General features: G+C 40.0%; 1 protein-coding gene across 1 annotated transcript in view; it reads left to right on the top strand.

Annotated features, from left to right (window-relative positions):
• CDK13 (cyclin dependent kinase 13) overlaps positions 1 to 26,097 on the top strand; it is a 39,176-nt gene extending 13,079 nt beyond the window's left edge. The window contains exons 3-14 of the mRNA XM_081930980.1: positions 2,087 to 2,257; positions 3,835 to 3,974; positions 5,086 to 5,256; positions 8,412 to 8,601; positions 12,463 to 12,519; positions 13,924 to 14,025; positions 14,117 to 14,194; positions 15,518 to 15,634; positions 16,820 to 16,951; positions 18,407 to 18,606; positions 20,797 to 21,423; positions 23,327 to 26,097. Of these exons, the coding sequence (XP_081787106.1) occupies positions 2,087 to 2,257; positions 3,835 to 3,974; positions 5,086 to 5,256; positions 8,412 to 8,601; positions 12,463 to 12,519; positions 13,924 to 14,025; positions 14,117 to 14,194; positions 15,518 to 15,634; positions 16,820 to 16,951; positions 18,407 to 18,606; positions 20,797 to 21,423; positions 23,327 to 24,174 (2,833 nt within the window). The 3' untranslated portion in view covers positions 24,175 to 26,097. The remainder of the gene's footprint in view (positions 1 to 2,086; positions 2,258 to 3,834; positions 3,975 to 5,085; positions 5,257 to 8,411; positions 8,602 to 12,462; positions 12,520 to 13,923; positions 14,026 to 14,116; positions 14,195 to 15,517; positions 15,635 to 16,819; positions 16,952 to 18,406; positions 18,607 to 20,796; positions 21,424 to 23,326) is intronic.
• The last annotated feature ends 740 nt before the right edge of the window (positions 26,098 to 26,837 follow it).

The raw sequence follows: 26,837 nt of genomic DNA, 5'->3' as shown, positions 1-26,837 counted from the left end.
TGCCAGGTTGACACGTACATTTACTGTAACAAACAAAATAGAGTGTGATAGCTGAATTGTGGTGTATTTTTGGCAACAGTGTTCTTCATTTTTTTGGCCATATAGATTGTCCCAGGTGAGGAGGGCATAAGCCGATTGATCCCACCTTCCTTTACCTTTACTTTCCTCTTTACTTTTGGTAATTCTCCACAGTTCTGTACCAGTTCTGTCCTTGTCTTGGGACCGTAAGGTGAAGGGCGAGAAATAAATAAATAAATAAATAAATAAATAAATAAATAAATAAATAAAGGACGAACAAGGAAGAAAGTGTGTAGAAACATTTAATTTGAATAAATTGATTAATAAAATGAACCCAAAACATCTACCAATAGCTGTACATGAGATAAGACTGATAAACCTAATGGAATAACATGGTACATATATATATGTTTCAGCCTCAAAAGACCCTCAGCAGAAAATTAGTCAACAATTTAAAAACAAAGTTGAACTAGCTAAGATGTTAAAATTCTTGCAACATTAGTGGTACCTGGAAAATGCATGAGTATATCTGTTATTCAAACCACCCAAAATAAATCATAATAGCAAGTCATATTTAATCTTCCTGAACATGGGCGTAGCCAGGATTTTTGTTGGGTGGCAGACTTTCATGGCGGGGGGAGGGGGGCAGAACCTCAGATTTGTATTGATTTTGATTGATTGTGGGGGCAGTCACCTCCCCTGCCACCACCCCTGGCTATGCCCATGTTTTGAATTGTGTTATTGCTTATTGAGGAATTACACTTAAATATCCATAGATGCAGATCCATTCAACCTGTGTATTGGGGGGGAAAAAGTGGAAGCACTCTACAGTTAAACCTCGGTTCTCGAACGCCTCCGTTATCATACGTTTTGACTCCTGAATACCCAGAAGTAAATGCTCCAGTTTCCGAACATTTTTCGGAACCCGAACATCCGCCGCAGCTTCCACTTGAGTGCAAGAAGCTCTTGCAACCAATCGAAAGCTGCGCCTTGGTTGTCAAACATTTCGGAAGTCGAACAGTCTTCCGGAACGGATTACAGTCAACAACCAAGGTTTGACTGTATATGGAATAAAAAGGAATAGAACATTGGAAATACCATTATCTCCCGGTTATTCCAGAAGATACTAACTTTGGCATTACAACTGAATTTTACCATTATTTATTCCATGTAAACTTAAGACAATTTTAAAATTCAAAATTTTGAGCCTTTGTAAATATAGCATTTTTAAAAAATTAAACTAATAAGGGGGACATTGAAAAAAACAAGCACCTTCAAACTGGAATTTTGTTTGAGAACCCTCCATAACAGCCAGTCTTAATCTGTCCTATATACATCATGTAGGTAGACACTGCAGAAATTGGTTCTCATATGCTATGGGGCAGGGCTGAGGAACCTTTCTAGCCTGATGGATTCCCCTACCCGCCTGTCAGCCACCTGGCATCACAATTATGTTGGGTGACCTCTCCAGCCTGCAGGGGTCTTCAGAAATCCTCTCAGAGTGCTATCTTGCCCTGATGTTTTAAAAGATCTTTGCAGACACTGTAGACCAGGTGATCGGCATCATTTTGGCCAAGTCCTGTCCTTACCTGCTCATACCTGATGTCCTATATGGCATTGGCTGGAGGGTGGGTGGGCATGGCTTGGTAGAAATGGCCTCACAGCTCAAATGGAGAGACCAGGTGGGTCGAATTACACCCCTGCTATGGGGAGTGTAATAGTCAAATAAGTTTCAGAAAAATAAATCTTAATATACCTCCAGGTGAACATGTAACAGATAATACCCAAATTAGCTGGAGCTCCCTATATGTCAGAGTTGTATTGAAAAATGCCTGTTATTTAAATTTCTGAATGATTAGGCAAATGCTGTAGCCTCAAATTCTAGTATAATATTAATATTAGATTATTAATATTATTAACATATTTGCAAATTTGATTTCCAGTTGCTTGTGCCTTCACATATTCAAAATTAATGCTAGAGAAGGCTGTACTATGGAAAACTGACTTAGATTTCTGGCATCGGATTTTGAAATAGGAAACTACCAAAGGTTTGTCTATATTTCTCTAGTTTTCAAGGGAGCATTTCTGTGAAAGCTGTTAAGAAAGAAGTGGAGAAGAAATTGCGTCACTTGCTGGAAGATCTGCCTCTGCCACCTGAGTTGCCTGGAGGAGATGATTTGTCCAGAAGTCCAGAAGAGAAAAAAACACCAGTGCAGCCACATCTTAAAAAGAGACCGAAGTATGCACAGAGTTTTTCTTTTTCTATAATACATGTATTTCACTTCCATATCGTATCACTATAAAATCTCTGTTTGAGCTATTGAATATAAGAAATGCTGGTAGCTTACTCATATTAGTATTCGTAGGATTCTGTTAAGGCTTCTTTTTAATATTTTACTCGTTTTAGGAAGTAAAAGGAGCTAAAACTGAAGTAGGTTAGCATAATTGTGTTTGCATGTACTTTTAAAACTGCCAGTCTAGATGCACTGGCAGATTGTAAATACAGCTAATGGAACAGCCTTCTTTCATTTCTACCAGTTGTGTGCTGCCATTTCATTATACCGATATAACAAAGCTTTATCACCATTTTGCACCTAGATCTATAGGCAGAAATATATGCCTTAAACATATATTTAATCTTCAGTATGCCTCATCCCACCCATATCATAAATGTTTCGAGTGGCTTGCTGAAATATCAGATTATAGCATGCTGTTTTCTTCATCCAGTAAATTTATTATAGCGTCTAATTTCTGAGCAACAAGGAGTTTGAAATACATGCAGGTCCGGCTTACCTGAACACAGTGCATTCCCTGGAAATCGTTTGTTAGGCAAGCATTTGCATAACAAGTCCACGATTTCCATTGATTCCTATGAGAACATTTCTAATGTCTCTTCCCCTCTCCTGCCATGGCTTCTTCCTAAAATGGCTGCAACCAGCTAGCAAAAGAGAGGCAAAGGTAAAGCTGATTTGTCCCATCTCCCCTGCTCCCTGATTTGTCCAAACTCTACCCCCCCCCTCACCTCTCCATGGTTTCTGCCTGAAAATGGCAGCTGCTGACTAGCAAAGCACGAACAAGTAAGGAAGTAGGCAAACTCTGGCTGTTTCGATATCTGAATGAGCCATGTGTGTAGTGAGGTCTGGGCACAATTCTTTGTATTTGGACAAGTAAATTTGAGGATAACAAGCAGATGGATAGCAGGACCTGGATGTAGGAATAAAGAGTGAAATCTCTGAAATGGGTAATGAAATAATTTAACAAGTCATATTGGGATTTAAAACACCCACACCTGCATTTGGCTGGTACAGGTTGAGATCATGTATCCTTTCATTTCTCCATTTTTCTATGGAAAGAAAGATATTGCATTCTGAGTTTCTTTTTAGTTTTCCCAGAAAACAGATGATCCTTGTTTTGTATTAGAATGTTTTTGGAAATCCGCTCAGTATCAGCAGTAAATGCAAACCAACACCCCCAGGGATACATGCAACAGTCATAGGGGTTTAAAAGAAATTGCAAATGACAGTTGTGGTTAATGGCAGCATTTGTTTAGACTGAAAATAAATGCTGAAGTCATAGTATGCACAAAAGAGCAGATACTCTAAGAAGAATTTTTATTAATATTTTCTTTTTTATAATTATTATACATATTACTCATGGAAATGGCTCAAAGTGACTTATAAATATAACAGAAATACTAAAACTGATTACAATAAACACAATCAGTAAAATCCTTTTTAAAAAAACCCAAAACACATCTATACAATATTATTATATAGATATGGAAATGCACTCAAATTGCATTTTACTGTCTGCTAGGATATGTGGACCACGCCATGGTGAAACAAAGCAAAAAGAAATTGACTGGGGGAAACGCTGTGTTGATAAATTTGATATCATTGGCATTATTGGAGAAGGAACTTATGGGCAAGTTTACAAAGCAAGAGATAAAGATACAGGTAAGCTTTCAAAATCAATTCACATAGAAATAGCTGACTTTGAGTGTGATCACCACAGCATGTTTTGTGTCTTTGTCAAGTTCCTGAGCATATATTATGCAATTATTCTCCACAGCTGCAAGACAGTACTTGAGATGATTGTGTGTTTAGGCTACAAGCCCTTAAGGAAAGTTCAAGAAGCTGACTCTTCACACTTCTTCCAGTGTGCGGCTTAGTCCATGGATATAGTAAAATGTGTGGAATTGAGCATGTGCACCACCAGACTGTGGCAACCAAGTGCAAATATTCAGTGCAGAAGTATTGAATGGGAAAAGGGTCAGTTATGGACTTCAAGTGCTTATTGAGACAGGAGGAGGAATAGAAAGTTGGGTAAATAATACTAGTGCTAAAATAAACGTGTGACATCCAGCTGTATCCAAATGTTCTCTGAAGAGTTGGGGAACAGTCCAGCACAGCTGGGGTTGGGGGGACAAAGGGATGAATAGAGTAAGGGGAAGTCTTATTATGTGAGGTGACGTTCCCACACAAACATTGAGTTTCTCCCAATCTCTGATATTTGTGGAATAAATGTATTGCTACCTTGCTGTGGAGTTGCAAAATACTGGAGTTGATGGACCACATGTGATTTGGAGGTGAAATTTGAATTTACACCATAATGTTTGCACAGACCTTTCATTCTAAGCTTTTGTAATGGGCCTTGTGCTCCATAGCCACAAACAGGTTCTTCCGACTGCTGGATCAACTTAAGTGGGCAAAATAAATTGGTTTTTGAAATGGGATTTGGGGGATCACATCCATACAGAAAAGCATATGCGGAACATCTTCTCTGACTGATGCCTTGCATAGTGGTTTGTAGCAGAGATTGCTGTCATGCATGTTAAAAGGAAATGAGAAAGTGACATTGTGGTAGTAGAAGCAGTTTTAACTTGTTTATTTGCATAGAGATTTGCATACTGAATCTGCTTAAATATACTCATTTTCATTTTCTATGCAGTAAATTTCTGTTTCAGTTTTATAAGATACCTGATAGTCTCACATTATACAGACAGCCACAGGAAATTCTGAATTGAATGCAATTACATCATTATAGAATAAAAACATTATTTTATAGGGGAAATGGTGGCACTGAAGAAGGTACGGTTGGATAATGAGAAGGAAGGCTTTCCAATTACAGCTATTCGAGAAATTAAGATTCTTCGACAACTTACTCACCAAAGCATAATCAACATGAAGGAAATAGTAACAGATAAGGAAGATGCTTTGGATTTTAAGAAAGACAAAGGTATGTAGAGTACTGTTGTGTTAACAGTCCTGATTTGAATGCACCTCATGCACTTCTGTAACTCATGCACTAATGTAACTCATGCACTTCTTCATATGTAAACATGGTTTCTTTAGAAGAGACAAGCCCTTGCCCACATTAATATGAGCAAGATAATAGCATCCTATATACTATTCAGTTTTTCTCATTGAATTGGCATTTTTAAAATATATGCCTTGCTAAAATACATTTATCCCCCTTTTCTGAGCTGTAAAGATTTCTAGGAAAGTGAATATCCACAAATACAACAAAATCACAAGTAATGCAATTGCTATATAATATATAGCCTATATATATTATATAGTATAGTACTATATATACCCTATATAATATAGTGTTGCCATATTCCAAAAAGTAGAAACCCTGAAAGTTGTTGTGATTTTTCAGTTGACTTCTCCAAGATCCAGGACAAAGCACCGCCTTTTGGAAACACCCTCCCAGAGGTCAATTCTGCCTTTGAAATCCCAGACATATGGCAGCCCTATATAATAACTTCTGGGATGTGTGGCAAAACAAAATCCCAGCACTAAACAAAAATCACCAAGGGCATTTTTTTGAAGGGGTGTAGAAACTTTTCTCACTTATGTCATCCCCCATGTTAACCCACTAGAGCTTTCCCTTCCCACGCCACACAACTCCTCCGAAGCTCCCTTTTCACCTTCCCAATGCCATTTTTAAGCCACTTCTTTCTTCTGTTCTGCAGGGCCGCTTTGCACCTTCTCTCCCATATTCATGTCTCCTCCTCCTTGAACACCATCCACCCCACGGTAGCTTCTTGCACATTCACACACATTGGAACTACTAAGCCCTCTTTGCACCTTCCGCCCAATTAGGACGCCACTTCCTCCTATTCTGCAGCCACTTTAGTAGCCCTGATTTCACCTTCACCCTCATTCCCATGCCACTTCCCTCCTTTTTTATAACCCCCATCTCTATACCTCCCAGTTTGTGCTCCACTGCCAGTTTGCTTTCCTCTTGAGAAAATACCATTAGAACAGCTTTCTCCATCCTGGTGCCCTTCAGATGTTTTGGTCTACACTTCCTGTCATCTCTGACCATTGATCCTGCTGGCTGGGGTTGATAGAAGTGTAGTCCAGACCACACGGAGGACACATGGTTAGAGAAGGCTGTATTAGAGGATTAGCAAGTAGGGTCAACGTTTTAGCCAAGTTGTGATCTGAACTCACTCAGATCATTACTTTGGTTCCTCTTTTGTTTTAAAAAGCTATTATTGTGTCTAGTAAATCTTTGAAATGGTTCCTTGTTTGATTGTCATTTTGGGAGTTAGAGGGATGTTGAGAAATTGTCTGAGAATTTTCCTTAAGCATGTGGCTAGAACTTGGCTGTGTCAGTTCTTTGGCATTCAGTCCTCTGTCTGCAGTGCACTTGCTCTTTGCTCAGGGCACACTAGTCTATCTCAGTTAGGGTGGCAGTGGCATGTGGCAGACAGATGGTTGCAGTGGAGAGTTGCACTAGGTAAATTTGATCTTCTCAGTCTTTGACTTTGTGATTTGGGCTGAAAAGTTTCAGTGGCTTTTAATGGTCTGGGCTGTGGTAAGAGGGTTTCTGTATCCACCCCTATTGTGCAGATAATGGTTAGGTAAAGTAGGCTAAGTGGAAGCACTTTATTTTGTTTATGTAACAATTAGTTTGTTCAGGTTGGGAAAATGTGTAGAACTTGAGCTTTTTTTTTTTAATGAAAGATTTGTCAAAATGGTAAAAAGCTGCTTCAGAAACACGATCCAGAAAGCACTGAAGAGATAACGACTTAAAACAGTATGGATTCACGTTAGTCTAATCAGTTTGCAGTCATGTGAAACCATAAGTCTAAAGGCAAAGGTTACCGTATCCTGCAGATTTGTTCTTGAAAGGATTTACAGTCTTTGTCCTGTGAATCAAATGTAGTCTTCATGAAATTTTTTGTTTGTTTGAGTGCTAGCAAGCCGATGTTAGCGCAAGCCTGAAGCTTGGAAGGTTTCACTGACAGCAGTCATGCAGCTATCAGAGGATGCTTCACTGCAGAGTTCCTTCTCTGTTCTCATTGTACATGAGTTGCTTTACTTGGCTCTCTCAGAACTAATGGGAAGTCTGTCAGCGATTGGAGAATTCAGTGTAACTGACTGGTCATTAAGAGGCATTTCTTCAGCTTTTATTCTGTAGAACTGTGAATATAAGTGACTGGAGTTAGACGAAGTACAGTAATCATGAAATGGCTTCATCTTTTATTTTAGCAGTTGGATAACCTTAAGCAGTGAGTTCATGAGGTTATATACACGCTGTTAAATAGTTGTGGAAGCATATCAAACGTAAATTGAGATTCTTGAGGAAAAAACCTATTTCAGTAAAGGTTTTTGGGATTTATATTCAGTTTAACTCCATATGTTTTTATTGGTTGGATCTTGATTCGTTTTACAATGGAAAAAAAGAATGCATTTGAATGTTAGCTGGCTTGAAATAATACTAGACCTTGGAGTGTTTTTGCAGTTTCCCATTGCATTTCCAGCAAGATGGAAAGTGTCATATAAAGATACATAGAGAGAGACCATTATAGAGAGACCATTGACCATTGCCTTAGAGAGAGACCATTGACTCAACTACCTCAGTATTGTCTACACTGACTGGCAGAATTTTCCAGTATCTCAGGGAGATTTTATCTTGCCACAACGCTGATGGAGCCCTCAGTATGGCTTATAATATGGCCTTGTTGAAACAGAAGATAGCTTAGCATTGTGGAAAAAGACCTGTATGAGCTTTTGCATATGTGATATTTTGTTGTGGGTGTCATTCTGACATCCATGCCTGTAATCTCCATTATCAAAGCAGGTAACAGTTTTGTATACAATATATCTTTGCAATTTCTCTCCTCCAACTCCCATGAAAATAGGTGCAGAGGTAAAGATTGGTATTCCAACTTGAAATGTAGAATAGTGTCCTGAATAGGTTTGTAAAATCCCTCCCTCTCTAGAAATATGTTTAAGAAAGATATGCTTACTTACTTTACAGCATTTTGGCAACATATGTCTAAGTAGTGAACTGAACAAATCTCATTTCAGTGCATGGAGTTAACAGTTGTCTTCAAAAATTAAACTAAACATGAAAAAAAAATTTCCCTGCAGGTGCTTTTTACCTTGTGTTTGAATATATGGATCATGACCTGATGGGACTCCTAGAATCTGGCTTGGTTCATTTTGATGAGAGTCATATTAAATCATTCATGAGGCAGTTGATGGAAGGCTTGGATTATTGTCACAAGAAGAATTTCTTGCACAGAGATATTAAATGCTCCAACATCTTACTAAACAACAGGTATTCATTCAGTTTTGTATACACAGATGTTAGAAATGCAAAAATGTCTTGATGAATCATAACTTGCATTAACACAGGTTGATAAAGAGCTTGCTAATAGTCTGATGGTGAATAGGCTGATGACAATCGTCCACCAAAGTTTATGTCATAATAAATGTGTTTGTCTCCAGGGTAGAATAATAGAATAATAGAGTTGTAAGGGACCCCAAGGGACATCAGGTTCAATCCCATGTAGTGAAGAATTGCAACTAAAACTTCCCTTACAGATGGTGCTTCAAGACTTTTGTTTTTACTAATACATGTCTTATGCTGCAGTTGGATTTTATTTGCACTGGTGATACACTTCTTTTAAAGCTGCTGAGAGCTACTTCAGACACTACAATACAGTGGTGCCTCGCTAGACGAAAAGAATCCGTTCCGCGATTCTCTTCGTCTAGCGGTTTTTTCGTCTTGCGAAGCAAGCCCATTGACAGCTTAGCGGATTAGCGCTACAGCTGTCTAGCAGCTTCTAGCGATCAGATGTTAAGCGGCTTATCAGCGGAACAGCTGATAAGCGGCTTAGCGGCTTAGGAAAAGGGTGGAAAAAGTGGGGGGAAACCCGCGGGGGGGGGGACGCAAGATTTTTTCGTCTTGCGAAGCAACCCCATAGGGAAATTCGTTTTGCGAAGCGCCTCCAAAATGGAAAACCCTTTCGTCTAGCGGGTTTTCCGTCTTGCGAGGCGTTCGTCTTGCGGGGCACCACTGTACACACTTTCTCCAAAGACACCTAACAACAAACAATGCAGTCTATACATTTTAATAGTACTTTTAATTGTATGAACTTCATAGTTTAATCCATATAGTTTAATCCACATTTAGTGTGCCCTTTTTGGCTGCTACTAAAAACATATTTGTTTAGACAAGCCTACCTAAATGTTTAGAAAGTTAATCTGAGTTTTAGTCTATTGTTACTTTCTTTTTTTGAAAATGTTAAATTGTTGTTCTTATTGATAATTTGATTGTTTTTATCTTTTTGGTAAAGCACTTTGAGGTTGGTTGGTTTTTTTACAGTCAAACGGTGTATAAATTTTATGAAATAAATAAATGCAACTGCTTATCTTGTTAGAATACTCACAGGCATCAGGCTTATATAAAGACTGAATCATTGGTTCACCTGGAAAGGCTTGCCACTCATGTCTGTAAGAAAATAGGCTTCTAATTTGGAGAGCTAAAGTTCCTTAAAAGCAAATATAAAATTACAAAATACCTAAAAGCAGAATCTTCCAAAGGCTTATTATTCCTTTGACTTCACTTTATACATGCCCTAATAATGGCAAAACAATTTCATTGGATGCCAGTACTTAATAATGCATCAGGAAAATTTACAAACAAATGTACAATGGCAAGGAAATCAATATACCAAAAATAAACTGAAAATATAAATGGAGCCCTTTGCTCACTGTATAGTTGCCATCAAGTCAACTATTCCCCAATTAATCTCCCCTGACTAATACATTTTACTGTTGCAGTATAACGTATTGGCAGATGAAGTTATTGTCTTGCCATGTTCGGGCATTTTAAATTGTATTGGGTATATAAAAATGAAATTATTATAAGACTAGGAAGTCTTGGCAGGATTATGTTTCTAGGTTTTTTGTAACTATCATTAGCCGTAAGGCATTTCAAATGAGCTGGTTCATCTTTAAGCTTGAGTTTCTGCAGAATGGATCTGGAAGGACAGTAGGACAGGCAGTGGTGGATAACCTTTTTTTGGCAGATGAATATTTTAGTAGTAAGTTGGATGGATACCTTTGGGTATTCAAACAAGAATCTGATATGGAATATTTACTTTCCATTTCCGCTGGCCAAATTTAAGTGGTTGACCAATTGCCTGGCATCACAGTGCTATCAGGCGATTATCTTCAGGACTTCAACGCATCAAACAGGTCTTGGAAAGAGTCTTTAATGGTGGGGGAGGTAACTTCAAACCTTTCTGCAGGGATTGGCTGTGGGATCAAATTTCCCATGGGGAAACTGGAACCATCTGATGTGGGGTGTTGGGCAAGTGGGTATGGTTTGGGGAAAACAGCCTTGTGGACCAAATGGGGACTTGTGCTGGGCCAAATTGGACCTGCAGGCTGGAGGTTCTCCACTCCTGAATTAAAGCAGTGGTTACTTAGATATTACAGTTGTTTCCTCAACTATATAGTGAATTCCATGTACAATTTGGTTTCTGGGAACAAATAGTGATATTGCCTTGGTTCCATGAATGAATGAATGAATGAATGAATGAATGAATGAAACTTTATTTGCATCAGCCGTCGGCCATAGCAACAAAAAGCATTGCGATATACACAGAACAAAATAAAAGGCGGTTATATAAAACACGGTTTAGGGTTCTGAATCAGCAGTCAAATAGTGGACCTTATTCTGATTGCCCCAGCTAGAAACCTTGCAACCTTTGCAGTCATCTGCGCCTCTTGATCTACCAGGAGAAATGACACTGTGGCAGTGGTTGTGCGACCCAGAATGGTCAATAAAAGAGGCCATGTGTGCAGGCTTCCCAACTGCAGGCATCTGCAAGACCACGTGAAGCAGGAAATGTGGACCTGACCGCACTGGCTGCCAATTAGCTTCCAGGCCCAATTCAGAGTGCGGGTTTTGACCTATAATGGCTTAGGACCGCAATACCCGAAGGACCGTCTCTCCCCATATAAACCATCCTGGACTCTTTGTTCATTATCTAAGGCCCTTCTTCACGTGCTGCCTCCATGTGAGGTCCAGAGAGTGGACACACGAGAATGGGCCTTTTCTGTAGTGGCTCCCCATTTGTGGAATGCTCTATGTGCATAATACCTGACATGCTATCAGTCCACTACAGTAACAGAGGCATGTTTCTTCTGCATGTGCACAATCTTAAGCATTTGAATGCAGAATAGTGGAACTACAGTGGTACCTTGGGTTACATACGCTTCAGGTTACAGACTCGTCTCACCCAAAAATAGTACCTCGGGTTAAGAACTTTGCTTCAGGATGAGAACAGAAATTGCGTGGCGGCAGCAGCAGGAGGCCCCATTAGCTAAAGTGGTACCTCAGGTTAAGAACGGACCTCCAGAACGAATTAAGTTCTTAACCCGAGGTGCCACTGTATTTTCTCTGTTCACACAAAGCACCATTTCTGCACATAATGGGATATGCCCTAAGAGCTAGGTCAGTGGGTCTTCTGTGTATGCAAAGTTTATTTTTATTTAGGAAAGTTTTATAGCTTAATTTTTAAAACATCTCTTTAAGTGGTAGGTATATACTTAAAATAATATAAATCTCACTGCATGTGAAGTGGAGGGGGCAGGAACAGGACCCACTGCCTATAAGACCTCAGAGAGTTGCTGTTGCAATTGGTAAGGAAATAATGGTGGCTTACTTGGGGTTTATCTCTATTACTGCTGCACTGTTGTTCTGTAATTTTTTGTTTCTATTACATCATTTACCTGCATTATATATTGTTTTAACTATACAGTATGCCACTTTGGGTATTCAAGTTTGAAAGTGGTATGTAAACAACCCACCATGTTATAAAACTTAAAATGACTTATCTGAGGGTTTTTACCAAGGGTCTTGCTGTCATAACATGAAAGTTGTTTCATAATATTAATAATATTGTATGGAAAACTAACCAACTTAGCCATTTAGAACTTTAAGTAGATTCTTTACGTATTTCTATTTATTGTGATACATACGCTAAGTTTTAGTTCATAAGCATTAAGATATGCTACAAATTCTTTTTTCTTCATGCAGGGATTTATATTTTTTTCTGATTTCATTTCCTCACACCCTTTGTTTAGATATTTAAAAATTGCGTAAAATCTTTATTCTTTCCACTAGAGGGCAGATCAAGCTTGCAGATTTTGGGCTTGCTCGGCTGTATAGCTCTGAGGAGAGGTAAGTCTAATACTAAGTCCAAAGCTACAGGTCAGTTCTTCTTGACAGTGTTTTGAGAAATTCCTCATAAGTAAATTTTAAAAGCTAGGTGAAGCGTTTAAAAAAGTTTGGTAATAAAAGTAGCAGAAAATAGTTATACGGTTGAAATGTCTCATCTTTTTCCAGGACACGTCCTCTTTTTCACGAGTAGAGTCCTAATAGTGAACCATAGTTAAAAGTAGAAGTTGGCAAATATGTTCTCTTTTTTGCTCTTCAAAATATGGCAGCCCTAGTTATTTTCCATGGCTTTAACCCATTTTGCTTTTTTCTGTGGTTTTATATCATTTGAATTAATGACTTGAATTAAATTTTGGCTTGTTTAAAATATTATGTAGCTTTTCAGAATACCACTTCAAGAGAAAAATAAAATGCAAATTATATATTCCTATTTAATCTAAATGGAGAGAGTTGTTCCATAATGCTGTTTACTGATTCTCAAGCCTGTACCTGTATTAGTTCAATGGCCTTAACTTCATGACCATAGTAAAGCCTCACCTGTGCTGTAACCATTTAGACCAGGCTTCCTCAACCTCGGACGTCCAGATGTTTTGAGACTACAACTCCCATCATCCCTGACCACTGGTCCTGCTAGCTAGGGATCATGGCAGTTGTAGGCCAAAAACATCTGGAGGGCCGAGGTTGAGGAAGCCTGATTTAGACTGCAGGTGGGGTGGGGTGCTCATGCAATTGAATGATCTTCCACACAAAACACACAGCCCTGCAGCAGTGTGCACGACACAGTGTTTGAGTGAAGGGTGCCAGCCAAATCTATTTAACAGGCTTAGTTCTTATGAATGTTTTGTGAAGACTTATTCTGTAAGCCCCTTATTCTACCCTGAAGTGGAATATTTAGATACAGATACGTAACTATTGCCTCTGTGAGAATTGGGCCTATGCTTTTAAAATTGCTTTCTTCAAATAAGTAGCACGGGCATAAGGGATCTTATTAAGAAATCTCCATTTTCTGTAGACATATTTATAGATATAAAATGGAGGTCTTAACCTGGTGGTGGATGCTTGTAAAGTCCATTCAGAGCCAGTGAAATTCAAAATGTTTTGTTTTCAAGCCAGTTCAAGATAGGTTTCCTTCTGTGTTTTGAATTGCTTGGGAATTAAGACTTGTATAGTTCGTAACTGAACTGAGAAGATAATAAAATAATTATGGTTATTTTGAGGCAGACAAATAGTGAAAGGAAACCTGTGATTCTAGTGATGAGCACATTGTTTTTTAAGGGGTTTTTTTCTACTTCTGAGTGGGATCAGGAGAACTGTGAGATGTTTTATCCCCCCTCCCCACCCCAGTATTTTGAGTTACTCATAGTAATTCATTTTTCTGAGAAAATTCAAATTTGTTTTCTTTTCCAGTCGACCATATACCAACAAAGTTATCACTTTATGGTACCGTCCTCCTGAACTTTTATTGGGAGAAGAACGATACACACCTGCCATTGATGTCTGGAGCTGCGGGTAAGGCTTTTAATAGGAGCAGAATATTTTGCAACAACAAAGTTAAAATGGTATTGATGAAAATGTTCTGTCTGTTTCTCCTCTCCTCCAGGTGTATCCTGGGTGAACTTTTTACTAAAAAACCAATATTTCAAGCAAATCAGGAACTTGCTCAGTTGGAGCTGATAAGGTCAGTTGTCATTTATAATGTTGGGTCTGTAACAGTCCCTCAGAAGCCCACAGTGAAATGTGCAGCTTGGTGTTGTTTAAAATAGTGAAACTGAAGTCCTTCCTTAGGAAGAAGTAACATTTATTTTTCCTTCTCATGTCCTCCCCCCCCCCCCCGCATCTTCTGAGTTAATTAGCTATTTGTTGGTGGCAGCAGTAGTCATATTAGCCTTTGCTGCATTTTGAATAGTGAAATGAATTATTATCCACAGAACATCTTATGTTAGGCCTTCCTAGAGTCCCCAAGTCAGAGGAGTTCTCAATCTTGACTTCTAATACTACGAAATATGGAAGAACATTGATCTCTCTCTGTAAGAGGGCAATTTTCTTTTTCCTCTTGATACGGTACTCATAAAATAAAAGCTGTGCTCCAAAGAATGAGCCACTAGATGTCACTAGAGCATGTTCCAAAAGTGAGAGATGAAATAATGTTTTGTTGTTGTTGTTTTATCTAGCTTAAAATAGCTGCTTGTCTCTTTTGTTGAACATTGAGAATGGATGTGATTCATTTCATTAACATGATGATGAATACCTGAACCACCTTAAGTGTGATAACTTAGTCATAACACTTGGGCTTTTTAGAGGCATCAGGCTGGCCAACTGCGAGAACAGTTGGACTAGGTGGGCCACTGGCTCCTCTTATGCTAGCAGATCTCGTAGTACTAAAACTGGGCAAGAATACTTGAGATGATTTAGGTTATTAGAAAATTTCCCTTTTTATTTTGTGCTGTAGAAGAATGAGCCTATCACTAATTCTGTTTACCTTCTGTTACATCAAAATATATCAGGCATGGCACAGATCAGTCTGTGTCCAAGTATTTCTTCTTGTACCTTGATCCTAAGCACGCATACCCTTGAACGAAACCTCACTGACTTGCCTAGTGGGAAAATATGTAGAAGAGAACAGCTCCTCTGTTTATCTTTTAAAAAGCAATAGCTTGATGTAAAGTCAGTGAGTAACCAGAGTTGCCATTTCACCAGTTTCCAACTTGGATAACTTAGCTGTACAGTTAACACTAGCTAATAATAACCAATGTTTTGAGTTTCATCAAGTCTCTTCTGCACATCACTTTAATAGGCCTAAAACCAAATGGTCTCTTCGTCATGGGATATTCTTATCTGCCAAGTTCATTATCTTTGTATTTCTCTTCAGTTGCTTTATTTAAGTTTATAAGGTTCCAGGCTAAGTGAAATAGTCATCACATTCTCATTTTGATTCAGTATTTTTTACTCGTCCCTTTTAACCTTAATATCTACATGCATTCATTCAATGTTTTTCATACAGCCGCATCTGTGGGAGTCCTTGTCCTGCAGTATGGCCTGATGTGATAAAACTGGCATATTTCAACACCATGAAACCAAAGAAGCAGTATCGTAGAAGACTAAGAGAAGAATTTGCTTTGTAAGGAATGAGCTACTAATTCTGTTTTTTGCCTTCATTGATTTCGTTGAGTCAGAATTTGGCTTCTGTTTTGTCAAGCTATTAAAACTGTGCTCTTTAATATTCCCTTGATGCGTCTGCAATTGGTACAGTTCATAATATCGTTAATGCTGGTCTGTTCTTTTTCATGGATTCTACCCTCCAGTATACGGAGTGTGTGCCTGTGCAGATCCATCAATCTATATATCCATTAACTCTAGTCAGGGAGCTGGTACTTGTGTCCCTTTTCTCAAGGGGAGATTTTTAAAAAATATGTGCATGCTTTTAAAACTTATGAAAGGATTCTTAAAAATTCATTTTATTCAGTTACTTTGGAACTCCCTGTAACTTCCAAAGCAAGGATATTATAGATAGAGTTTTCCATCCAGCTGGCTTCAATTTTGAACTGTTCTTTTAGTTACTGTGTGTCAGCTGAATGGATAAGCCAGCAGGGCTATCCAGCTTTTCCATGCTGACACAGCAGACATAGGTGAGGTATGGGAAGCACATAGAATGCTGCAGGTGGGCTCCATTGGCACGGTGCTTAAAATGGGCCTAACATATTAAGAAAATTAGGCAAAAACATTTATCCCCAACATCTAGGTTATATTGTGGAAAACAATCATGAGAACCCTCACATGCTATCTAAGGCTTATTCATTTTTTTCTAGTAGTCCCACTTCTTTGCAATTTCCATGTTTGGAAATATGACACCTGTTTTAATACCTTCCTCTCCTGATGCTGCTGAAGACACAGGAATCCTTTTTGTAAACCTCTTTGATGTTTATGAAATATGGTCATGTGCTTATACCTTATGTGCTGTAAACTGCAGTTGTGCCTAAGTTTGTTAAATTTCTAAGATGCTTTGAATTTGCTCTTCTGAACCCAGTTAACTTTGAAATATCCTATTTTTGTACTTGCATTCTTTGTTTTTCTGCAACTTTGAATTGCCACTGACAAGCAGCATATAAATGGAAATAAATGATAAGCCTGTGCTGTCAAAGGAAATTGCCTTGAATTTGCCCTGAAGTCTATAGCATGGAGTCCTAATTGTACAGTAAATTATAAAACTAAGTTCACCAAGCCAGCAAGTTAGAAGAGGTGGTTGAAAACACACAAAATTGAACTCTGATGAGAAATTACTTCACTTTATTCATCTTCTTGACAGTATTCCCGCAGCTGCACTAGATCTCTTTGATTACATGCTTGCTTTGGATCCCAGCAAGCGCTGTACAGCTGAACAGGCACTTCAGTGTGAATTTCTGAGAGATGTGGACCCTTCAAAGATGCCTCCACCAGAGTAAGTACCCCTCTCTAGAGTTCATTTGCTACAGAAACAAGATTTCAATACTTCAGTTCTACTAGCAGGTGTCCTGTGATGCACGTTTTCAGTTTTTCTGCAACTGGGTGTGTTTATAAAATACATTATGAGCATACTGTTGGAATGATGTTTCTAAGGAGGATGGCTTTTTTTACAGTTGACTCACAACTTACCTGCATCTAACTTGTGCAAGTTCACTCGTTAACACTCTTGGCCGATCGAAATAAAACAAAGGTGTGTGTATCGGTGTGTGTGTGTGTGGGGAAATAGTGGCAATCTCACCTGCCATGGTACACACTTTGGGCAAGCATTTGGAGGTGCAGGGAGAGTATGTTTTGACTATATGTGATTTTGGCCTTAGACACTGTCCCTAGAACATAACCCCCGTATAAGTTGAGACTGCAATCCCTGAAGGACCACCTCTGCCAATACAAACCGTCCCAGACTCTGTGTTCATCACCTGAGGCGCTTCTTCTTATGCTGCCTCCACGTGAGGTCTGGAGGGTGGCAACACGAGAATGCGCCTTTTCTGTAGCAGCTCCCTGTTTGTGGAATGCTCTCCCCAGCGAGGTTTGCTTGACTCTTTCGTTATATATTTTTAGATGCCAGGTGAATAATTTCCTCTTCAATCAGGCCTTCTGCTAATTAATATTCTACAGGCTTATAAATGTCTCTGTGGGAAAGGAGAGTTATTGGTTTGCTGTTTTACTTGTTTAAATCCTGCGTTTTATTCTGTGGGGGAGAGGGATGGACCCTATGACTTCCTTTGAACAAGCAGGTTCATTCTTGAAGCCAAGGTTTGTTCTTGGCTTAGTCCTTGTAGAAATAAACTGTGTTTGTTTGTATGTAATACAAAGCCTGTTGCTCTGTGGTTTGTTTCTCAGTTTCCATTGAGGCAGAGTGAAGAGAGCTTTATTTGAGCAGTTGACATGAGCATGCTTCATATGTGCAAGAAAGCCATAGTAGATTCAGACTATGGCTTACTGTTGCATGTGAATGGGGCCGTGTGCTGCTTCTGCACACATGATGGAGAAAAGAAAAAACTTGAAAAGATAATGTACAGGCAGCCCCCCCCCCACTTTTGTTAACTTAAAATAATTTGGCTACATCTAATGTGTGAGGAACATGACCATAAACATTTGCCTAAATGAGAAAGGTCAGCTGAGCTTGGCACCAAGATACTTTACATAGCTATTGAGTGGTGGAATTCATACCTCGTATCTTATTGCTGCAAAGCTCCTCAACAGCAAGTATTATCCTGTGTTGAACAGTTTTATTCTTGGTTTTTGTTAAAAAATGAAGGACACTGCAAAGCAGTGCCACAAGTTCAAGAGCCCTTGGATGTTTTTGTTTCAGGTATGAGGTCTTACTGACTCATCACTAAATCTCAGATGTTATGATGCTTTCTGAAGTGATTATATATATTTTTTACAGCCTTCCTTTATGGCAGGATTGCCATGAGCTATGGAGTAAGAAGCGCAGAAGGCAAAAGCAGATGGGCATGACCGATGATGCAACTAAAATTCCAAGGAAGGATTTGTCCTTGGGAATGGATGACAGCAGAGCCAACACACCCCAAGGCCTGCAGACCTCTTCTCAACTGAAAATGCAAGGCAGTTCTAACATAGCACTTGGTCAGTAATTTCTTATTGTTTAAATTCATGTACAGCTTCCCAAACAAATCTGCAGGGCAATGAAATTTAACTTAGGGTTTTGTAACAGTTTTTCTACAGGCAACCTGCGTATGTGCAGTCTCATTCAGCTTAGTATATTTCTGTTGTAAGACAAATGTGGGTATGTCCCATTGACTTCATGTGAACATGTTGCAGGAACTGACACCTTTGTATAGAAGTTGCTTGTCACCAGATACCTTTAATGTGTCTGCATCTAATGCAGGGGTTGGCAAGGTTTACCTCGCCTGGGCCAGTTCACTCCTGCGGAGATCGCTCTGTGGACTGGATCGCGTCTGCACAGATGAGACTTCCGGCACCGCAGAAGCCAGTCCCTACTCCACGCTGTGCTGGGTTTAGCGCGGGGGCTTGCCAAGCGGGCAGCTCGGTTCAGGGGTGGCTCGTGGGCTGTTTACACAACCCTCTTGGGTCACTTGTGGCCCATGGGCTGCAGGTTGCCAACCCCTGATCTAATGTCTTAGCTTCATTATCAGATTTGCCCAGCCTTGAAAATAATCAAGAGGAAAGGAAGATTGTTCACCTTACCTTTTATTGTTGAAGCCCATAAAGGAGAACAATAATTGACATATTTTTGTGCCAGACACAGAGAGTTGATCCCTTAGGAATTTATTGTCCCTCTTCTTTGCCATTGGAGTACAGTGGTGTCCCGCAAGACGAACGCCTCGCAAGACGGAAAACCCGCTAGACGAAAGGGTTTTCCGTTTTGGAGGCGCTTCGCAAAACGAATTTCCCTATGGGGTTGCTTCGCAAGACGAAAAAATCTTGCGAGTTCCCGCGGGTTTTTTACGCTCCCCCCCCCTTTTCCTAAGCCGCTTAACAGCTGATCTGCTGATAAGCCGCTTAACAGCTGATCGCTAGAAGCCGCTAGACCGCTAATAGCGCTAATCCGCTAAGCTGTCAATGGGCTTGCTTCGCAAGACGAAAAAACCGCTAGACGAAGAGCCTCACAGAATGGATTAATTTCGTCTTGCGAGGCACCACTGTATTTATCTATTGCATTTATATACAGTGGTACCTCAGGTTACATACGCTTCAGGTTACAGACTCCGCTAACCCAGAAAAAGTGCTTCAGGTTAAGAACTTTACTTCAGGATGAGAACAGAAATCGTGCTCTGGCAGCGCGGCGGCAGCAGGAGGCCCCATTAGCTAAAGTGGTGCTTCAGGTTAAGAGCAGTTTCAGGTTAAGGAATGGACCTCTAGAATGAATTAAGTACTTAACCTGAGGTACCACTGTACTACCTTTTTCTTCCAAGGAGCTCAAGATGGTGTACATGGTCCTCATTTCATCCTCACAACAACCCTGTGAGGTAGCTTAGCCTAAGAGATGCTGACTGGCCCAAGGGAGCTTCATGGCTGAGTAGGGTTTCGGACCCTGGTCTCACAGGTCATGGTCCAACACTAACCATTACTCCACACTGGTTCAGAGTGTAGATCATGCTGAATATGCATATTATCTTCTAGCAGAGAAGAGGGCTTACACAAAATGGTGGTTGGCTCTGCATAGTCACCTGGTGGCAACAAGTAATTTTTTTAGCTTCTGTCTTGAGAATGTATTTGTGTGTGTACATTCAACCACCCACCATAGCCTTTTGGGGCTATTCCATGATTTCCTGCCCTCGTGTCCTTTATGTTCAGTGACAGGTAGACGCAGCAAGATGAACAAGAGGTAAGGTCATCAAGGTTAGGAAAGTGTGGTTTTGCAACCAGACAACTAGGAATGTTTAGGAAATGGTGAGAGAAAACCATTCAAACATGTTTTCCTTTGTATGTCAAAATTTATTTTGAGGTCATTTTGCTGAGATAATACCTTTTCCCAAAGTGTAATGTACAAATTCATTTAATTTTTCTTGTTGAAAAATCCATCTGTGCTGGTGAAAGCAAATTTACACCTGATTTATGAGCTTCAGGTATAATAGGAAGAAAGTGAAAACTTAGGACAACTACTGTTCTGTGAGTTTGGATATAAAAGGAAAACAGAAACGTTCATTCTCTTCCTCCCTAGAGTGTGTAGGATGCTCATTGCGATATTCTAAGCCAAGGTTTAGGTAAACATCTGAACAGTCATTGTCAATTAATTTTGCTTTGGTCCTTACCTATGGTCATATTAAACACCTGTTTTTGTTTTGTTTTCAGTGAAAGGAGGCAGTGGTCAGCCACTAAATCAAAATGAAGTGGCCATTCTCCTAAACCTGCTTCAGTCTAAATCCAGTATTAACATGGCACAATTTGCTCAAGTGCTGAATATTAAGGTGAATCCTGAGACTGAGCAACAGCTGAATAAAATAAGCCTTCCAGCTGGCATTTTGGAAGCAGGAGAAAAACAGACTGAGCAGGAGCAGCAGCAGCAGCAACAACAACAACAACAACAGCAGCAGCAGCAGCAGCAGCAGCAGCAACAGCAACAGCAGCAGCTCCCACTGCCTCTCTCACCTGACCAGGAGCCTTTAAAACAAACTGCAGCCTCTTTGCCTCCTGCGCAGCCAGCTCAACTGACCCAAGCAAAGGTTGACACTGAGGTCACTCAAGCAGCTGTGCAGAGTGCGTTCACAGTTTTGCTATCTCAGCTACTAAAGACTCAGCAAGTGAAGCAAAAAGAAAACTTGTTAGAAGAAAAGGAGAATGGATCAGGAAATGAGATGCTATTACATCCCAGGCAACCTCCAGAACCAAGTACGCCTGCATCTGGTGGCACCTGGGAAGATGCAGAATCGCCAGTATCCATTTATCCCCATCTAATCAAATCATTATATGCACATGCAGGTAGGAGAGAATGTATTTACTTATGTGTTTTTTCTGCTGCTACTCCTGTCAAAAATTGGTAAATAGTACAGTATTCTATAATGAAAATGGTCTGACATAGGCCCTTGTAGTAGAAGCTCATTATTGCAGTATAACAGCATAAAATTGGGGCCTGGCAATGCAACCTTGACAAACGGAGGCTGGAATCCAGGGAGTTGTACTTTTACAGTGGGTTTTTTTTTTACTTTGCAATATGGCACAGGATAGGGGCTTATTCAATAATAATAATAATAATAATAATAATAATAATAATAATAATAATTTTTTATTTATACCCTGCCCTCCCCAGCCAAGGCCGGGCTCAGAGCGGATTACAAGCAATAATAAAAACAAGATGAATGGTTACAACTTAAAAACAAAAATAAAATACAACATTAAAATAATGGAACATTAAAATATTAAAATGTAGCCTCATCGCAGGAGGAGAAGGAAAAGAAAGGGAAAAAGAGAGAGAGAGAGAGAGAGAGAGAGAGAGAGGTAGGGAATCAAATTGGCTCCAAGCCAAAGGCCAGGTGGAACAACTCTGTCTTACAGGCCCTGCGGAAAGAAATCAGATCCTGCAGGGCCCTGGTCTCATGAGGCAGAGCGTTCCACCAGGCCGGAGCCAGAGTTGAAAAGGCCCTGGCTCTGGTTGAAGCCAATCTAACTTCCTTAGGGCCCGGGACCACTGGGGTGTTGCTATATATGGACCTTAAGGTCCTCCATGGGGCATACCAGCAGAGGCGGTCCCGTAGGTACGAGGGTCCTAGGCCATGAAGGGCTTTAAAGGTCAAAAGCAGCACCTTAAATCTGACCCTGTACTCCACCGGGAGCCAGTGCAGCTTGAAAAGCACTGGGTGAATATGCTCCCATGGCAGAGACCCCGTGAGGAGCCTCGCTGCAGCATTCTGTACCCGCTGGAGTTTCTGGGACAGCTTCAAGGGCAGCCCCGCATAGAGCGAATTACAGTAGTCAAGCCTGGAGATGACCGTCGCATGGATCACTGTGGCCAGGTCGGAGTAAGCTTTTGACACCCTCCTCACTTTCAAAAATGGTTTGGCATGCAGCATGGGGCTGTGGCTCATTCGAGCAAAACATGTCCTGACAATTCTTTGGCCTGCAAAGATCTTTTGATACTAGCCTGGGTGTAGTTGGTTCTGTTCCAGTCAGTGTAGTCAAAATTCACTGCCACATGAATAGCAAGGTGTACAAATATTGAGAGTATATTAAAATAGAGCAAAGTCTTATAGTGATGTTTCATATTCACTCATTAGATGTGCTTATGGGACATGGGTGGCACAATCCGCATCATGGGGTGAGCTCCCGTTGCCCTGTCCCAGCTTCTGCCAACCTAGCAGTTCAAAAGTACACCAGTGCAAATAGATAAATAGGTACTGCTGCGGCAGGAAGGTAAACAGCGTTTCCGTGTGCTCTGGCTTCCGTCACGGTGTTCCATTGCACCGGAAGCGGTTTACTCATGCTGGCCACATGACCCAGAAAGCTGTCTGTGGACAAAGACCAGCTCCCTCAGTCTGAAGTGAGATGAGTGCTGCTACCCATAGTCACCTTTGACTAGACCTAACCAACCCTTTAACTTACGTGGTATTCATTTTCTTGCTCCAGTGTTTGAGAAGGTCACATACTTTGCTCCAGACAAACTAATACTTTATTTCCAATGGAATCAATAAGGCTTTAACTTAAGTCCCATTGATTTTAATGTGACTACAGCATGACAGAATTCTCCAGCCTCTGATTGACATGCTGTAGGAAATCTGTCTTTCTGTGATCAAACTTAAGACATTCAACAACATACTCTTAATTTCTTGTTTGCTGAACCAATATGTGGTTACAGATCTCATTTTGAATTCTTTAAAAATCCATTTAGGACAAGAGGACTTGGTCAGGCAACCTGAGATGAGACCCCAGACGCCAGAGGAACGACCTCGCATCTTGCCCCCAGACCAGCGCCCCCCTGAGCCACCAGAACCACCACCTGTCACTGAAGAAGATCTTGATTATCGGACAGCGAACCAAAACCTGTCTTCACTTAGTAGCTCTTCAGGGATGGATCCTCATGCTGGAGTGAAAGCAGCTCTTCTACAGCTGCTTGCTCACCATCAGGCTCAAACAACGGAGAAACCAGCAACATCTAGTATGGATTTCCAATCAAGAGACTCTTTTGTAGCAGGTCCAGATTATAAGGATAGTTTTGGGTCATCTACATTCTCCTCTGCTCATTACAGCAGTAGTGATGGAATAGGAAGTGGATCGTCTGGGACACTAGAAAGGGGAAACTTCATTGGAAATTCAGATGTTCAACCCTTGGAGACCTACAGTACTGCTTCATCTCACTCTAGTGGTGCCCCTGCGCCTCCTGCCTTTTCAGAACCATTTCATAGCTCAGTAACTGGTTATGGAGACATTTACCTCAACACTGGTCCCATGCTATTTAGTGGTGATAAGGACCATAGATTTGAATATAGCCATGGTCCCATCACAGTTCTGGGTAACAGTGGTGACACATGCACAGGGTCTGAAAGTACTCATTCCTTGTCCTCAAAGACACAGAACTATAGCTATGGAAGTAATTTACAAGAACCCCCCGGCAGTGTTAGCCACATGCATGGACAAACGTGGACTTCTCCTGCCCAAGGACCTGGATATTCACAAGGATACAGGGGACACATTAGCACATCAAGTGTCAGAGGACGAGGCAGAGGATTGCCATATTGAGCATCTGTTTCTTTCTTTTTCCCTCAGGCACATCGTTTTTACCTGGAAAGACTTCGTAGCTGTGATTTCAAAGCAGCAATCCAATAGACTTGAATAATGTTAATTCAACAGCTTTATTTTTATGTGGAAAAGGGTCTTGCATACAATAAGAAATTGCTTACAATTCATGCTGTTCTGAGAACCAGATAATTGATTGTACATCTTTGCAAATTCTAGCTATAAATTTTATATTTTGGCAGTTAAGTCGATGCTAAATTTAGGGACATCAGCTTTTTATGGCACATTGTCAGATCTGAACTATGCACACACTTGTGCTTTTTTTTGTAAGTTTGGACCAACTTTTATGTAAAAATTTTACAACAATCAAAGCAGGGCACTGATTTATTTGGTATTTCTTTTTACAAAACTACCTTTTAGTCAAAAAGTCACTGTCAGTCTTTGCACTGCTTTCAGTGTTATCTGTGGAAGGAGTTCTTTGTGCTCATTTCAGACAATAAAACACAGTCTTTCTTGATATAACAGTTTTATACATATTTGGGCATCGATTTGATTTACTTTCAAAGTCATTCGTCCAGTAAAATATCCTGTCCATCTTCCCAGCGTTTGTATAAAAACTGTTTTACTTGAATGGTAAGTGCCTTAACGATGTAAGCTTAAGGTCTGAAGAACATTTCATTAAATTCAAAAGGCTGTTGGAAGGTACTTTGTAGTTTGATACAAATATTTAATATTTACACTACATTCAGAGTAAATTATGGACAAGGGGAATAGATGGCATTCTTTATGGGATTCTTACAAGCAGTTAGAAAAGTCAAATTAGAAAAACTTTCTCTTTCCCAAATTACAACTATCCCCTTAATGAATTAAGTGAAGAAAATTGAGAATGTATGGACAGTAATGAAGAAAGGTAGGTTTCCTTCCATTTTCTGTAAGAGCTCTTATTCTAATTCCTTTACCAAATAAAAGTTAGTGTCCTGTTTTATTCAAAATAGTCTTCTTATTAAAAAAACAACAGAATAGCATATTGTTATATCAAATTAACAATAACTAGTTTTGTGTTGGAAAACTGACACCTGCTTTTTTCCACATAATTTGCTGCAGAATGTAACCAGAGTTACATAACCAGCATTTAATGCAATGAAATTAATAGGCAGTTAAGACTTATGAAAACGGGGACTGTGCCAACCAATTCTGTATTAAACTATTCCACTAACTTGCTACGAATCTGTTTTGAAATTTCATCACATGTTCAGTCTAAAAGCAAAAGATGCTTCAAGGAAGTACCATTCTGGCTCCAAAGATGATGATTTCCAGCAATATAAAATTGTTCTGTGGGAATGAGACTCAGCCAGGAGACTGGCTAGGCTTTCTGTGTACTGAAATGTTTTTAAATGACCATATTGGAAAAACAGTTCCCAACTGATTATCCAGTTGATAAGTTAGTGCACATGTAGCTATTTTCTAAATATGTAATGTTTCTATGAACAAAATTACAAATGTAGTCTTGTCAGCTGTGACTTGAATCTATTAGAAGCAAACCTAACATTGTCTGCTTCAAATTCTTGACTTAAGTGAATATTGCATTGTAGGGTGTCAAATTTGTTGGAACTCCCCTGTAAATATGACATTGGTCATCTGCAGTATCGTTTAGAGAATCCTGACTGAAAATAAAAGCAGCTAAACTGGAAGAAAATACTTAAGCTTAGCAGCTTGTGTTGACGCATTTCATATAGAAGATGCTGGGTTTGGAACACATCTTCCTCAATAAATCAGTTTAGTAAAGGCCTGCCCAAAAGTGAGTGAAAACAGCAATAGCACTATGCTAAAACTTTTAATTAGTTAGTATCCTACCTCTTCCCAGTTTCCATTCATGCACAATCTAGCAAAATAAAGATTGGTTCAGGTCCAGTTCTCTGGATTTCATTTTCTGATTGTAATTTCTGGCGCTGCATTGGAGCCCATTCCAAGTGGCGTCGTGCCTTGGACAATACTTTCCTTTGGGCATGTGGAAGAAAGAAGGGGCTCCAGTCTAGGCAGAACCCATGGCTTTTTAAGCAACCTAGAACATGTTGTCCACCCCACTTAATGCTACAGAGCCAAAGGGGAATCTATATTGGAAGTTTCAAAACTTGGGTAATATTTGGACTTGTGGATATTGCTGGACTACAACTTCCATCATCTGTTACCACAAGCCATAATGCTTGAGCTAATGGGAATTGGAGTTCAACATTTGGAAGGCTATAGGTTCCCCCGCCCTGTTATAAATACATGTTTGAATCAAACTCTTCTGCTGTTCCCAAAATCCTGCAAACATGGACAAAGGCCAGCCTCTCCAAGTCAAGGATTCAATGGCTTCTGGATGTTGGTGTGTTCTTTTGAATATTCCATAAATCTGATGGAATCTGCTTCACTAAGGAAACAAAATCTAGAGCAGGGGTTCCCAAACTTGGGTCTCCCAACTGTTGTCACACTACAACTCCCATCATCCCTAGCTAGCAGGATCAGTGGGAATGTATTCCAAAAACAGTTGGAGACCCAAGTTTGGGAAACCCAGCTCTAGAGAGAGGTGCTTTGGCGATTTCAGTTCTGACATGCATCAATACGTCTTCAGGAATAAGTCAAATATAATTTCATACAAGGGAAGCTTTATAGATTGACCTAAG

The sequence above is a fragment of the Podarcis melisellensis genome (genome assembly GCF_964234715.1).
Source record: "Podarcis melisellensis genome assembly, chromosome: 12".
Classification (NCBI taxonomy): Eukaryota; Metazoa; Chordata; class Lepidosauria; order Squamata; family Lacertidae; genus Podarcis; species Podarcis melisellensis.
Note: the sequence above shows the minus strand (reverse complement) of the source record. Positions and strands in the feature narration are given on the sequence as shown.